This window comes from Rhinolophus sinicus, linkage group LG09 (assembly GCF_036562045.2).
Source record: "Rhinolophus sinicus isolate RSC01 linkage group LG09, ASM3656204v1, whole genome shotgun sequence".
NCBI classification, from domain to species: domain Eukaryota; kingdom Metazoa; phylum Chordata; class Mammalia; order Chiroptera; family Rhinolophidae; genus Rhinolophus; species Rhinolophus sinicus.
Window position 1 is genome coordinate 116,865,570 of NC_133758.1, and position 16,014 is coordinate 116,881,583.

The 16,014-nt window shown below is 54.8% G+C and overlaps 1 protein-coding gene across 1 annotated transcript in view; it reads left to right on the plus strand.

Annotated features, from left to right (window-relative positions):
* The window catches only part of NUDCD3 (NudC domain containing 3), a 38,548-nt gene that overhangs the window by 1,810 nt on the left and 20,724 nt on the right, over positions 1–16,014 (plus strand). Inside the window, exon 2 of the mRNA XM_074312109.1 lies at positions 4,028–4,290. Within this exon, the coding sequence (XP_074168210.1) occupies positions 4,028–4,290 (263 nt within the window). The remainder of the gene's footprint in view (positions 1–4,027; positions 4,291–16,014) is intronic.

The following is a 16,014-nucleotide window of genomic DNA, read 5'->3' on the forward strand; positions in this document are numbered from 1 at the left end:
TTCAGAACTGAAGGCTCGTCCTCATCCTTCCAGTGGCCTCGCACCATCTGACAGGGTTCCTAGCAGGCCCTGTAACAGTTTGCTACTTTCGTGGACAGTCCTGGGAAGTAGATGCAGTTGATGTTTTTGGCAGGTGAGGGTGCTAGCTCAGCAAGGCAGGTGATTGACCAGACTTGTAGAGCTGGAACTCAAAACTTCGTTTTTGTGATTCCAGATGTTTCTGCTCCGTCATTTAACCATTCCACGCATGGTAGGGTGGGAATGCTGGGATCTAGGGTGAGTGCAGCTTGCAGAAAGGGTGTGGAAGAGAAAGGAACAGTTATTATGGTGGGGGTTTTACAGGTCAGGACGTTATCTTACTTAATGCTAACACAACCTGAAAGGTTGGGCTTTGCCCTTGTTTTACAGATGAAATGACAGGTAACTCATTTATCTGGTATCTACATGTAAACCTACTATGTTCACGGTTAAGACTTGGTGACCAGTTTAAGTGGAGGTGAGAGCAGAGCAGGGCAGGGCAGGGACGAATCAGAGATGACCCAAGGTTTCAAACTTGGGCGGGTGGAGTAACGATAATGCATTAACTGTACTGTCACTTGAGTTTGGGGAAAAGCCTAGTTTTAGACAAGTTAATTTGGAGTCGTAGACAGAAGCCCCTGCCCCCAGGCTGTTGGGTTTGGGACTGGACCTTGGGGCGCCAGAGACCTGGGTGGTTTGAGGGAGAGAAGAGCTGAAGGTGGAGGGTCGGGAAGGGAGAGGAGAAGCAGGAAGCTGTAGAGTGGGAGGGGTGGTGTAGTAAGTGTCACAGAAACTGAGGGGACAGTTTCCAGCACAGTGTGGAGAGGGGTTCCGTTTCTGGAAGTGGTTCCTGCCCGTCAGTATTGCCCAGGAAGTTTACCAAAGCAGACATTCCCTGGGTGTCTTGGTTGGAGGGTCAGGGTGACTCCTGGGAGCTGTCCCTTAACTGCAGGGGCGTGTGGCAGGACATCTGTGAAGCCGGGTTCAGCACCGCACAGTTTTGTTGTGGGTGGGACACCAAGGTACTGAGCGAGGACAGGTTTCCAGTTACAAAACAGCTAAGCCGTGGGCTGAAACGCACGGCTTAGGGTGGTAGTCAGTGCTGTTGTGACAGCGTGCCACGCGGCAGGTCATGGCAGTGGTCGTGGGGATCACTGAGGGTCCAGCTGTCAGTCTCTGCGTATATACCTGAAATGAATAGGGTGCTGTCACCTGTGCCTCAAAAAGAAAGAAAAGATGCCGGGTCAGAGCTAGGGACTTGGTACCACTCAGTGTCACCTCCCAGTGGTACTGGATGGCCTCCTGACCTCACTGTGCTCATCGGCCTCTGACTTGATGGCAAAAGAGTACTTCCTATGGCCACCCCACCTGAGAGGAGGTGCTTGGGGTCTCTTCAGAACACAGGCAAAGAGGGTTTGGATGGGAGTGTTGGGGTGCTCCATTCGGGAACTCAAAAGCGTTCCCTGATAATTTGGGGGGTGGTGTAAAACTGGTCAGACTTTTCCTCCTAATTGTGAGGGCTTGCACAGCCTGGATGCGTAGCCAAAGGCCACTCATCAGGAAAGATGCAGGCGAAAAGTGCGTTTCTTTCCGTGATATGTTAGTGTGTTTTAAGAAAATAGTTCAGAATGACATTTTGTTTGTTTTCGTTGACGCTGTTTATCTGGGAGTCTCTCGCCAGCCTGCGTGGGAGAAGCCCGCCCAGGAGAGTTCTGGCTCCATTTGTCCCTCACGGAGCTCGTGGGGAGATCTTGGGCCAGTAACTCTCCGCTGTCAGTTGAGAAGGTTGGTTGGAGGTCATAGATGACTCTTCTGGCCCTGTGGTCCGCGACTCTAGAATGAGTGAGAGCTGGGGGTGCTGGTGAGCAGGGCAGGGCTGCCTGGGCCCATCAGGCAGGGTCCGCAGGGTCCCGGCTGTTAGAGGAGCCGTGCTGTTGCTGTTTTTGTGGAATAAGAAGAAGGTCTGGGGTGTCAGGAGGATGAGCAGCTCCAAGGGCAGAGGGTCAGGGTCACAAATGTGGAGGCCAGAGAGCTCAGGTGTCAGAAGGAGGAGCGGGTCAGCATCGTCTCCTGTCTTCAGCCTCAGGCCTTTGTCTCCCCGCTGCGTCTGTCAGTGGTTTCCTTTCCTCTCTCACTGCAGGACCTCTGGCAGGCAGCTGCCCTCGGAGCGCGACTCCATGGCCTTTGAAACGGCAGTGCTCCTGTTCTTGGCGCTGTCATAGGTCTTGAGAGACTTTGCCAAACGTTTGGCGTGGCTTGGTGTGTTCGTACCTTCTTCAGTCTGTGCCTGCTCAGTGCACAGGACACGATTATTTAATGTCGGGGTATGTCCTAGCCTTTGGAAATGGACTCCTGCCCACTGGTAAAACATTTGGGGTTTTTCTTTTATCATAAGACAACTTTTTTTAGAGCAGTTTTAGGTTCACAGCAAAATCGAGGGGAAGGCCCAGAGTTCCCACAGCCCCTCCCACATGCAGCCCTCCCCAGAGTCATGACCTTTGATACAGTTGATGAACCCACACTGACATGTCATTGTCACCCCAACTAGCTTTAGAGTCACTCTGGGTTGTGTACGTTCTGTGGGTTTGGACAAATGCATTGTGTCACGTGTCCATCATTACAGTGTCACACAGAGTGGTTTCACTGCCCTGGCGTCCTCCATGCTCCCCCATTCATTTCTCCCTCTCCCCTAAACGCTGACCCTTTTACTGTCTCTATAGTTTTGCATTTTACAGGATGTCACATAGTTGGAACCATTACAGTGTGCAGCCTTTTCAGACTGTCTTCTGTCACTTAGTAACATGCACTTGAAGTTCCTGCGTGTCTTTCCGTGGCTGACAGCTCGTCTCTGTAGTGCTCTTTACGTCCCTCTGTCTGGATGGGCAGTTTGTCCACCCACCCACTGAAGGACATCTCTGCTCCTAGTTTGGAGAGTAGTGAATAAAGCTGCTCTAAACATCCGTGTGCGGGGTTTTGTGTGGAGTTAGTGTTCAGTGCTGTTGGCAAACACCAAGGGGCACGGTGTCTGGGTGACTGGCAATCTGCTCCCACCGTGCTCCTAGGTGCGGTCTCCCAGCCTCCTGCCTTCAGCAGCCACAGGGACTTTTTCTTGAGGACCCCGCCTCTGGAGGCTGTGGTTTCCCGAGGAACACGGGCCTGCCTTTCGTTGAAGGTCTGACCAGACCCCTTCCTTCCAGGAAACCCCTCCATGTTTCTCTTAGCAGCAATGCTCGTTTGCCTCATTGTGAAGGCCTGGCGGGTGTGACCTCAGCCTTTGCCGTCAGGTCGTCATGTGTGGGTCTGTCCTGGCTGCACTTCCAGGGTTATGTGTGCCCTTGGACGTGTTTGGGCCATGTTTCATGTGCACTTCCTGGGGGGACAATCCCAGCACTTTTATGGGTGTGACCGTGTCCCAGGAGAGACGGAGGCAGGGCTGGTTTACCTTCTGCGTTTGGAGAGAGCGGGAGCTGTCAGTAGGAGGCCGTGCTTTGCGCACCGCTGGCACATCCTGGAGGTTTGTTGGGCTGAACTCCCAGCCTTCGGAGACCCAGGCCGCCGAGCCAGGGAGGCCGCTGCCAGCTGCGCACGGTGCCTGCTGCTGTCCTGCGAGTGAACTTCAGCTCCATCTCCTCTGCCGTCTGCCGTCTGAGCTGTGGGCCTGGGCAGCGCTCAGTACCTGGGCAGCGAGTGCTTTGCACGGCCGCGCAGCTGGACAGCACCTGGACAGACGGGCTGAGGGTGATGGCGGCAGGGCCGTTCAGTCTTGCATCGTGAGGCGACAAGTGGGGCTCCTGCGGCCGTGGCTTGTGAGGCCTCCCTGGTCAGGTTGGAGCTCCCCCAGGAGGGGACACTGCCTGCCAGAAGTCGGGCCAGCCGAGTGCGTGTCCCCCTGGCCGGTGGCGGCGCTGTCCCCCTTGCTGCTGTTCCTTCTTACTGCGTGTTGCTGCACCAGCCTCGTGTGGTGCACTCTGGAAGGTGAGCTCATTGGTGCCTGGCTGTTTGCTTTCAGGTGTTCAGAACCTTTGACCACATGGCCCGTCAGGACGATGACAAGAGGAGGAAAGAGCTGGAGGAGAAGACGAGGCGGGAGGACGAGGCGGCTGCGGAGCAGGAGCTGGCGGCTGGCCCCACTGCGGACACGGATGCGGACACGAATGCGGACACAAATGCAGACACAGCCGGGCCCGAGCAGCCCGTGCGGAAGGAGGCGGAGTCGCCGGGCGCAGACGTGGGCGCTGTGGCGGTCCCGAGGGAGCCCCCAGCCCCCCCTAAGTAAGAGCTGCTGCTTTCTCACTGGGCCCAGGCAGCGGTGGGTGTGAGGGGGCCTCCCTGGTACTACCCCGACCTGTCTCAGCGTTGCTTGAGCTCTTCTTGTGTGCAGCTGCGTGACAAGGCTTTGTGGCACAAGGTGGCAGGGCAGTGGCCTCAGTGTCCTCCTTTTTCTCCTGGTCAGGTCAGGCCAGACCCACCTGTCACACAGCCATGAACACCTGCCGTTGGGAGACTTGCCCCAGTCCTGTTGCCGCCCTTCCTGTGGGGGCGTGTGCCCACGGTCCTCTCCGCCTCAGGGACCCCTGGAGAGGCCGTCTGATATGGGGGACTGCGCACCCAGAGCCCGTAGACACTGCCACCTGGGAAGTGTCTTCCCTTGGGCAAGCCATGTCACCTTCCCGCATCTCCTGTGAAGCGGAGGTGGTCACAGCATCTCCCTCATGGGTTTTGGGGTGACAGTGAACCTGGCCGAGAGCTGAGTGCCCATCCAGTCAGGCCCGGAGCCGTGCTCCTCACTCTCTCTCTCTGGCTTCATCTCCTGTCGGGGTAGGGGTGTGGGTGGGGCAGTCCGTGGTCCTTGTGTATGAGTGTCGGAGTCGGAAAGGCAGTGCTCCTCTCCGCCGGCAGGTGTCGCTGTAGCTGGGCTGGGCTGCCTCCCGCTTTGCCTTTAGAATCACGAACAGAATTCCTTAGAAGAGAAAAGGGAGAAGGTGGCACCGGGAGTAATTGTGTTCTGGAACAAGTGTTTCTTCCCTGGGAGCTGGGCCTGGATGAGGGACAGAGTGCTCCCGCACCGACCTACTCAGTGGCTGTGTGACCTGGGTGCAGCCCGCCTGTCCCTCTGCCGCCCAGGGAAGGGGCCCACAGAGCCGCGGAGGCTGTCGGACTCGCGGCTGCGCCGTCCCATGTGGGAAAGCCTGGGGAACAATGCTGCTTAGAAAGCTGCTCCCTGCTGTCCCTCCCTTTGGGTGGCGCGGACTTTGTGTCGGCAGTGGCTTCACACTTTGCCTAAAGTCACAGTCAGAGGTAGGGCCAGAGCTGTTGGGAGCTGAGGCGGTAGGTGGCGGGCTCAGTGGGCTAGACGGGGTTCCAGGAAGGGCAGCCACTCCTGGCGCCTTCAGGACTGGCACCACCAGCTTCTAGGTGAGTGAGTGTTTCCTGTAACACTAAAGAAGCGTGACTTTTATGCCAGCTCATTTGCTTCCATTGGAAAGCGGCTATGCATCTCCCAGGACGAATTAGGAAGAATCTAAACTCAACGCGAGAGCAGACAGTATATCGAGCCTGTGTGTTCTCGTCACCAGCTGCGTTGTTTCATCAGTGTTTAAACTTCCAGCTTTCACTTAATAGTCTAATGAACAAACCGTAAGAGGTTTGTTTACATCTACAAATAAGGCTCCACTACACATCGCTTATTGTTGACCCTCAATTTCTCTCCTTTCCTCAAAATTGATCTGTCAGAAAACTCAAGTTGTTTGTGGGCTGAGTCCCAGCGCTCATGACTGCTGACTTGTCGTGGGGCAGTGACCGACAGCGGGTTTAAGGTGGACGTTGTGGAAAGCTGCAGTGTGTGATGGGAGTGAGTCTCCCTAAGGACAGCAACTGCCCGTGTTTTCTTCTGGAAAGTGTTTCATAGTGTATGTATTGTTCTTGCTGCGTGTGCTGCACCCTCTGCGTGGGCTGTTAGTCCATGCTGAGTCTGCCTCCGACAGGGACGGTCTTCCTGTGGCCAGTGCCCTCCTCCTGGTGGGCGTGGTGGCGCCGTGCCCAGGGGCGGGTCACAGTCAGGTCTGGCACGCCCGAGCTGGAGGGGAGCAGGGGCTCTGCCTGCAATTCTGGGCTTTAAAATGCTGATTTCTGGGCCCGCCCCAGCCCCAGGAGAGCCGATTCTCCTGGCCTTGGTGCGGCCGTGGGGGGTCTTCAGAAGCTTTCCAGGTGACTGACTGTAGCTGAGCCATCTCTTGATGGCCTCAGAGCTTTCTACCCTGTGATGTCACATCTCATGAGCCCCTGTGGAGAGTATAATGGGGTTGTCCCCAGTCTGCTGCTGTCACAGTGGTGCTGCTGTGGAAGTGGCATGTGTGCTTCTCGGAACACGTGCTCGGATATCTGCTGGACCTGTTCCCAGACAGGGATTGCTGGGGTACAGGGTCTGGCAGTGTCGTTTGGTGGCTGTGGCTAACTTGGCCCCAGACAGCCCGGCAGTTTGAGCCACCTAGGTGCCCGCTGGCGTCCCTGACCCACTTCTTGGCTGCTGTTAAAACGCTGTCACCTCATTGGTTATATTTGAAATGCCACTCACTGTGTGTATGTCGGAGTCTGACTGGCTTTGTGATGTTTCTTTGTTTTTCCTTTTCTGTGTGTTCACAGATACTAAAGCATTTGTGTCTCTGTGCCATTCTTTCCCATAATGCATCTGACACCTGAGGTCGAAAGCTTCATCTCCCCTCCCCCCAGGCTTTTCTTGAACATTAATTTTTCCAAATAAAAATTCTGTTGAAACTTTCACTGGGAATACGTTAAGTTCATGTTTGGAGTTAGAGAAAATTGATATCTTCAGATCCTCGAGTCTTTCTGTCCAAGAACGAGATGTCTTACTTATTCGAGGCTTGTATGTTCTGTAGAATTTGACCGTTTGTGTTTGATAGGGCTTGCACACCAATACTGAATTCTCTTCCTGGTGCCTAGTAGTTCCTCAGTTGATTTTCTGAGGTTTTCTAGGAACAGAGGCTATTTAGTATTTATCATACAGTTTTAGTAACTACATTTAGTAGTAAACTCCATCCATTTTTAACATGCAGAATCTTAAGTATGTAACTGTGTGTATTCTCCCCATCAAGCTTGGTGCCTTGAGCTCCTGGAAGGGTGGAGCTGACAGCTGAGGAGGGAGGGGTGAGGAGGGGTGGGATCTGCCAGCCTTGGCCACAGGGGGTCTGAGAAGTGGAGGAGCCAGTGGGTGGAGTCCCAGAGGCAGCCTGTGTCTGCAGGTGAGCATTTGCAGCCATGGACTGGATGAGCTCACCCCGGCCGGGCTGCAAATGGGGAAGAGGCCCAAGGATTGAGAGCTGGGGCATCTGTCTGCCCAGGGGGCCGGGAGAGCAGGGCATGTGAGTGAGGGGGTGCAGCCCGGAGCACGTTGAGCCCGCTGCGTCACACTTGCCGCTGTAGCACTCTCTGCCTGCTCCCCCCTGCCCCTGCTTCTGCGGTGGGCTCTGCCTGTGGCCGCTGGGTGGCGACCCCCTCCAGCCTGTCTGTCCTTGTGTCTTTTCCTCCCTGCCAGTTCCTTCCCCAGGAGTCAGGAGCAGGTCGATTGGCAGGAAGTGATGGAGGGCAGAGCCGCGCCCATCTTGCCCATGTCCCGGTGCCCGGAGCGTGCCTGGCATGCAGGTGGCACTGGGTAACTAGCCGGACAAAAATGATTCTAGTTAAAAGGCACATTCAAGGATGACAGACCTTTGAGTTTAATGTAGCTGACCAGTGCCCTTACCCAGGAGCCCTACGCCTTCTCGCGCCTTCTGACTCGAAGGTCTTCGCACCGTTAGCTGTCGCCTTTCATGGCACCTCAGTGCTCTTTGCTCTCCCTCGTGCTCTCCCCTCTGTGCTGAGAGGTTGGCACTCGGGCGCCCGAGGCTGTGAGCATTGCTGTGAGGGAGCTGCAGGAACCCCGAGTTCCACGTCTCTATAGTGAGCAGTAAACTCACGCGGGAATGGGCTCCTGGGAAGCCCCGTGGGGTGTGAGGGTGGAGGCCGAGCCACCAGCTGACCTGGGGCTGGGGCCTCAAGCACAGCGGCTTCCTCTCCGAGTTTGCTTTGGGGACCCTGGCATGGGTCGTCCGGAGTGTCTGCTTGGTTGTGAGCTGAGGGTCAGACAGGGAAGCGTGCGTGCTGAAAGGTCAGGTGTGAGTCTTTGATGCTACGATGGAGTGGAGCCTTTAATGTCTGTGTACTTTGTGGTCTTTAAAACACTTCCCATTTTAGATAATTCAGATCTACAAAAGAAAGTTGCAAAAATCATTCCGAGAATTCCCAGCGTCCCCAGCTGCACCCAGAGGGCCTTCCTCCCGGCCCTGCGTCTGGGCCACGCCTCCTCCGTCTCATCTCTCATGATCTTGACACTTACCTTGCGGACCTTCTGGGTAGACTGTCACTCAGTGTGTCTCGTATGTCTGGCTTCTCACTGAGGTTCTGTCCCCTCTGTAACTCCTCAGGGTCTGGGGGGGACACTGAGGCTACCGGCATCTGCTTCCTGTGCTCGCGCAGTGTCCTTAGCCGCGTCACGCACGGGGGGGGGGGCCCTCCCCGCACTCCCTGGGCTGTGCTGTGAGAAGTGCACTCTCACTCATTCTGCATGCAAGTGTGTGTGTCGGTGCTCAGTTACGACCCACCATCCTGTCATGTCACTCGGTGTCCCTTCAAGGGGACGTGTCCTGTGACATCGGCACCATTCCCCAAGCACTTCTCTGTGTTCTGGTGGCCCAGGCTGCTCCTGTCGCCCGCATGTGGCTGTCCTGCCCCAACAGCCTCAGCTCTGGCTGGAGAGCTGTCTGAGCCAGGAGCCAGCTGTGCTGTCGCTTTGGCGTGTCCCCTGCCAGGCCTGCTGGAGGCCCATGTCCCCTGCAGCTGTCCTCATCATCCCCCTTTCTCTCCTGCCCTCCCCTTTGGAGTCAGACACCCTGGTTGAGATGCCAGCTCTGGCACTACTCAGCTGTGTGAGAGGTCACGGCTCTCAGAGGGGGCTGTGGGGTCAGTGAGTGCTGAGCGTTGGGTACACGTGAGCGTTTTTGGGGTGTGTGGACCTGCTGTGGGGCCCGGCAGGTGTCATTCAGGAGGTTCCCCCATGCTGCTCACCAGAGGTGGGTGGGGATGGGCGTGGGCAGTCCAGGCCTGTGGTGGCCTGGGCTATTCGGGATCTGGGGGAACCTCTGTGCTGACTGCTCCGTGGGGGGGATGGCTCACAGCAGGCACGGCCTGGGGGCCAGCGAGGGACCATTTGGAAGGAGACCAGCCGGTGACCGTCAGGTTTGCACTGTGGTGGCCCTGAGCCTGGACACTGGACAGAATCTCCTCCTCGTGCAGAGGGGCAGTGTTCCTGGCCCTGCAGGGGTGGGAGACAGGTCTGGGCCAGCCCCTATGAGGCTCTGCCCTGGCCAGAGTCCTGTGCAGGCGGGGGCACTCCCCAGACCTCCCCGTCTGCTGCTGTCAGCCATGCAGTGAGCGCGCAGGTGCAACTAGCTGTGACCTACAAACACTGGAGCGTTTTCTGGGGAGGGCTGAACAGTGGAGGGGGAGCCTCATCCCCGGTGCCTATGCCCCCCAGGGGGACAGACTTCCAGGTCATTTGCTCTCGTTTCTGAAGGTGCCCACGGCCTGGCAGGACGGGTGCTGCACAGGGCGGGTATAGCGACCCCTCACCTGCTCCCTGCGGCCTCGGGGCTCCCTGTGCTCGCACTGGGCAAGGTGGTGCAGCTCCCCCAGGGCCTCTGCATTCCATGACAAGCAGGGTGTCTGTCCTTTAGCAGTTTCTATCTGGGCATCTTCCGGGAGACGTGGTCAGTGGGGGGTTGTAGGTGTCAGTTACATGTGTGTCCATCTGTCACAGGTCATCACGCAGTGGGCATGCTGATGACACAGGAGGGCTGCTTTCGTTTAGTCACCGTGACTAGAGCCCTGGGAATTATACCTTTTCTGTGCCATTTCACAGCAATTCATGAAATGTTTGTGAGCAAAATGTGTCTCGATCTCTGCCCAAGTTACCCGAATGTCCCTCAGGGACACGGGTCATGCCCACTTTTCCCAGTGTCATGCACGTTCTGAAAGATACCTGTTTCGGAGCGACGGACACCACCCAACATGCTCTGTGCTTCCGGAAAACCCCCAGGGTCGTCTGCCTGCCCAGCTGGCTGGCCTGAGCACAGTGCTGTTGGCTGTCAGCGGTTCCCATGGTCACCTGCTCATCACAGATGTGGTCCTGGGCATGGGCGACTGCAGAGCAGGGTGGCAGTGCCCCAGGACCTGCCACGTCACAGCTGTCTGGTGGTGGTTGCGAGGCTTCCCTCCTCGGTGCCCTCCATCTCGCTGCTGGGCTGAGGGCGTGGCCCGGTTGTGTTCTCGGCTGGTGCTGCTGGGCCAGCAGTGCTCACAGGCCTCGCTCCCGGGTTCCAGTGACATCACTGGTGCCTGCCCTCTGCTCGCACTGGCTGGAGGGACCATTGGGGGTCCGGGGGCTGACACAGAGACTGTGAACAGGAGGCGTGTGCTCAGCCTGCCCTGTCCTGTCCCAGCTGCTGTTCCTGGCAGCCTGCCGCAGACAAGAACAGAGTACTATCTGCAGAGACCAGGGCTGCAGCAGCCTTAGCACCTCCGTGGAGTATCGCTACTGCCTGTCGCTGTGGCCGGTCCCTGCTGGGCGTGCCTCCCAGGTTGAGCTGTCGTCCAGCGTGCAGATGGCCACACTCTGACCAAAGCCCCGGTGTGTCTGGAAGCTCTCTGTCGGCACGAGTCTGAGCGTGCGCATGTGGAGTCGTGCAGGCAGGTGGCCCCGAGGTCACAGCTGGGCCTGAGCAGTCCAGCCACCTGTGCAAATTGGGGCTGAGGCCAGACCACCTGAGCTCGAGGTGGGTGCACGTGTCACCCACTGCCTGTCAGCCCCCCGAGTGAGGGCTGTGTCCCCATGGCACCAGTAGCTGGCTTTGGGGACCTGGGGCAGGCGAGTCCTCTATGACTTGATGTGGGTGACATGCTTCTTGAGACTGGCAGGTTGGCGCTGAAGACACGGGGCCTGATTCCCCACTGATCGCGTGACTTGTGCTGGAAGTCCTGCTGGGAACTGTTATGCAGGAGGACACGTGGGAATGACACAGCCAGAGTCCCAAGGCCGCCGTTGCCTCACTGTGGGGGAGGTGTGGCCGGCACCGTGCACCCCCACGTTCAGACTGTTGTGAAACACGCCTTGGCGCTGGTGGAAAGCCCTCCGCTCGCCGCTGTTTGCCCCAAAGCAGCAGGAGCAGGAAGTGATGACCCTCCAGATAAAGCAAGTGGGCAAACATCACCAGGATCTGCTGTGTCGGGCTGTGAGCGCTGCAGCCAGCGGGGAAATTACACAGACGGAAAAGGCCCTTCCATTTGCTTTTCAAAATCGGGGGGTTGGGGAAATAGGGGCAACGGGGAGGAGGAGAGAACGCAGCCGCAGACGCAGAATCGACCAAAAAACGTTCAGGCCGCCAAGTGTTCAGTGGTATGTCCTCGTTGCAGCCCTGGCTGAGGTTCTGCCTCTGCTGCTGATTGTAGAAACGGCTTCTGTGCCTCAAACACTAGGTCCGCTCCCTCCTCCCTGGAGCCACCCCACACTCAAGCATTACAGCGAATTTAGGTTTTAACCAGCGGTCTTTTCCTCTGACGGGATGCATCTTGTTATTGCTTCTCTACCTGGATGTAGTAAAGACACTTCCCCGTAGAAATGTAAAGTACAGTGTTCTTTTCTCATTTAGGTTGAGTTTTGTGCATTGGCCCCGTTTGTCAGGCAGCCCTCCTCTCCCCGTTCCCACCCTGATCAGGACTGGGGCAGTTTGCTACCCGAGTGCCAGCTGTCTGCAGGGGCTGTGTCCCCTCCCCTCGTTTTTCTTCCCCCTCACAATCATCGTGGTCATTCTTGACGTCCCGCTTGGGCTCCATTTAATTCTGGGCTTGTGTCTTTCCTGGACTCCCCCTCCCTCTGCGTCAGTCTGGAGGCTGTCCCGCCCTACCCCTGCCCAGGGCAGGATGGAGGCGGCCAGTCCCAGGTGCCATCCTGAGCCTCCTCCCCGACACTTGGCCCAGTGGCAGGAGCCCCTCTCATTGCAGATGTTTTATTGATTAAAACTGATTTCAGAAGATTTTCTTTTTTTACTTAAAAATATTTTCTTTGAAAAATGCCAAATAAAAGAAAACAACTAACCCCCAAATTCCAAAACTACGTAAGTTAATTTGAAGCCCAGCTGGTAAATATTTCAGGCTTTGCAGGCCGCTTGTCCTGGAGCCAAGAGCAGCTGGAGATGCTTTGTAAATGGATCGCTGCTGCTGTGTTCCAATAAAGCTTTATTTACACAACAGGCTGGGCTGTATTGGCCAACCCCTGGCCCACAGTGTTTCAGGCAGTACCTCAGTAACACTTCTAGAACAGAACAGGTAAGCCTTACATCCACTTGAAAACAGTTGGCTTTCTCAGCCCTCAGTACAGAGCCATTCCTTCTGGCTCAAGACCTTTTACCACCTTGAGCTCCCCGGTGTCCTGGCCTGGTCCCCTGGTCTGCTTGCCACACTGCCTCTGGCAGTGCTGGTCAGCGTGCTGCTGGCGCAGTGACCACACTGTCCCTGCCCAGGTGTCTCTTTCCCAAAGCCCCTCACGCTGGCAGTGCAGGCAGCCTGGCACTGACAGATGACATTTTGCACCTTTCTGCTTGGGCTGGGTGCACATATTTCCCCAGCTTGCGGTAAACACGGCGGCCTGAGCCTCCACCAGCTCCTGTCCCTGGGCCCAGGGAAGGCCCACCACCCCTTCCGTTCTCTCCTTTCCCGTTTTTCCCATTTTTACTTTTATTGATCTCTCTGCTCGGATGTTGAACTTTGTCAAACCCTTGTCATCTGAAGCAGGACTTGAACTTATCAAGGCTGTTTTGTTTTCTGATGTCAGTGTCAGAGATACAGACCGGGTGACTTCAGAGCCACCTGCTGTGTCCCAAAATGTGTGTGGCAGACCCAGAAACCACAGTGGGCCTTGCTGATAAGACATGGTGTCATACTCACCTCGTGTAGAACAGTTTCAGAGACCCATGAGGCCACAGCCTGTGAGTCACAAGTGTGATGTGAGGTGGGTCTTTCAAAGTGAGAGTGTGGGGGTCCTGATAGGATGGGGTGGGGACAGCGGGGTTGGTGGCACTGAAGCTGGGCGTGTAGGTCAGTCGAGGCCAGTGGCGCAGTTGAGCGTTCTTTGGGGAAGCTACTGGCTAAGGAGGGTAGGGGACGAGAGCCAGGGGCGTGGATGTAGCTTCTGGCACACACCTGCTGAGTGGGGGTTCTGTTTCACCTTGACTGGACCTCCTGGCCGTGTGTGGCTGTCCCCAGTAGGCAGACACTGCACTTCTGAGTGCTGGTTTCTCTGGGTTGGTTATAGTTCAATTCGAAAGTCTACTGGGTAGGGTACTGAAATAGTCAAGCTGGTCGTAAATTTTCTGATTTTGAATGACTAGGAATAGAAAATTGAGTTAGAGGCTAAGAATTCAGCATTCTTCAATGGATACATTTATGGACTAGATTATCTAATTTTTGTTTTAAAATGTATATTTCACATTTATGTATTTGCAAAAATTGGAATGCCTCTTTCCCTTGTTAAAATAATTAACATGATTTAAGAAAAACTTTCAGTATAACAGTTCCACTTTTAGTTGATTAAAGAGTTTGTAGTAAATATCGGCTGACCATCTGCAGATTCTCAAAGGTGCCCCTAAATTTGGATTAACACCCATCAAACTACTCATGGGCATATTATGAGACTCCAAGTACTTTGCATCATTTATGTGATGTAAATACAGAACCATCTCATATTTTTAACTACAAAATTAATTTTAAAATGTGGAAAGGAAGTTTTCACAGTGTACTTCTTATGAGACTTTTTTGTTAAACCAAGCCTTCCTGATGGTTGGTGGACAGTCTCCTGGCGGAGCTGGGCCAGTGCACATGGTGACCACAGCCAGTCCTGTCCTCGGCTGGCCCTTCTGTGTCTTTCAGCTGGACTTTATATTTAGACAAAATTCTGGTCAAGAGAAGAGACTACACAGGAAACCAAGGCTGAGTGCAGAGGGAGTAATAACTCCAAAAAAGAGAGATTAAAAATTTAGGAGAGAGCATTCTTAACACTTTTTTTTTTTTTTTTTTTTTTAGATTTTATTGGGGAACAGTGTATACTACCAGGACTTTTTTTCCAAGTCAAGTTGTTGCCCTTTCAGTCTTAGTTGTGGAGGGTGCAGCTCAGCTCCAGGTCCAGTTGCCATTGCTAGTTGCAGGGGGCGCTGCCCAACATCCCTTGTGGGAGTTGAACTGGCAACCTTGTGGTTGAGAGCCCACTGGCCCATGTGGGAATGGAACCGGCAGCCTTCAGAGTTAGGAGCATGGAGCTCCAACCGCCTGAGCCACCGGGCCGGCCCCTGGAGAGAGCATTCTTGGCAGAAGGATGCGCGAGTCCCCTCCAAGCTCGGGAAGGGGAGAACCTTTAAGGACCTGAGACACTTAATTATAGTGATAATCTAGCATCTTGAAGAAAGTAGGGAGACAATTTGTAATCCAGGGGAAGACCTTTGTAAACTACAACACCAACAAAGAATTCTTATCAAAAATACACAGAGCACTTACCTGAACCAGGCGAAGGACAGACAGGCGATCAGGGGTCTCAGGAATGAGTCCTGTGGCCAGTGAGCACTGACACGCAGGGGAATATGACAGGGCCGAGCTGCCTGCTCACTCATGGTGTTTAATTGGCAAATGGCATGTTGGAGCTGAGCTGCTGGGCATCCTTGGAAGTCGGGGCCTGCCTGTCTCTTAGTATGGGCCCTGACTCACCACCCACCCAGCAGGTCCTCTCCTGGTTATGACGCCAAAACAAGCCCTTCCAATTTCAGATGACACAGAAGGGGACAGCATGTTGAGCGCCACCAGCTCCCCTGCTTCCTCCCATAGCATTTCATGATTATTGTTTCAGCTCTCGGTCCCTACCCCAACTTCACTTGTGTGTCTTTTTTGTTGGTTTGTTTTTAATTTTTTAATTTTTTTTAATTGGAGAATACTGGGGGACAGTGTGCTTCTCCAGGGCCCATCAGCTCCAGGTCATTGTCCTTCAGTTCAGTTGTGGAGGGCACAGCTCAGCTCCAAGTCCAGTTGCCGTTTTCAATCTTTAGTTGCAGGGGGTGCAGCCCACCATCCCATGCGGGGATTGAACTGGCAACCTTGTTGTGGAGAGCTCGCGCTCTGACCAACTGAGCCATCCAAACAGCCCTCTGGCAGCTCAGCGGCAGCTTGTTGTTTTCACTCTAGTTGTGGAGGGCGCAGCTCACTGACCCATGTGGGAATTAAACCAGCAACTGTGTTTTTCAGAGCTCGTGCTCTAACCAACTGAGCCATCTGGCCGCCCCTGTGTGTCTGTTTTTGACAAATCCCAGAAATCACAACATTTCACCCATCTTCAAACTTAATGTAATGACCACAGCCTCCAAATCCATCGTCCCTTTGTCATCCAGGGCCCAGTGTGTGTTCAGCTTTTCCTGATTGTCTCAGAATGTCTTTACAGTTGCTTTTCACGTTGCAGATATGGCATTGGCTGCTGTGTCTTCTTCCTTTGGAATAACCCCCTTCTCCTCTCTACGCGTCTTACTTGTAAAGAAACTTAGAACTTCATCTGCTGTCATTTCCAAACTCTGGACTTGGCTGCTGGCATGTTGACAGCTGTGATGAACGTGGTCTCTGCCCGTCCTGCTCCCTATAGATGGTGGTCAGATGGGGATGGCGTGGATGTGATGCTGCTGCGGAGGCACCTGTTCCAGATCATTCCATGTGCAGACTCATGTCCCATTGTGGTTGCAGATTGTGATTTTTTTCACCCTGTTATATTTTTTTCATGTGTTATCTGGAACCCTTATAGAGGAACTTGGCTTTCCCGAAATTCTGGTTCCCGCAGAACCATTTTACGTACTAATTTTC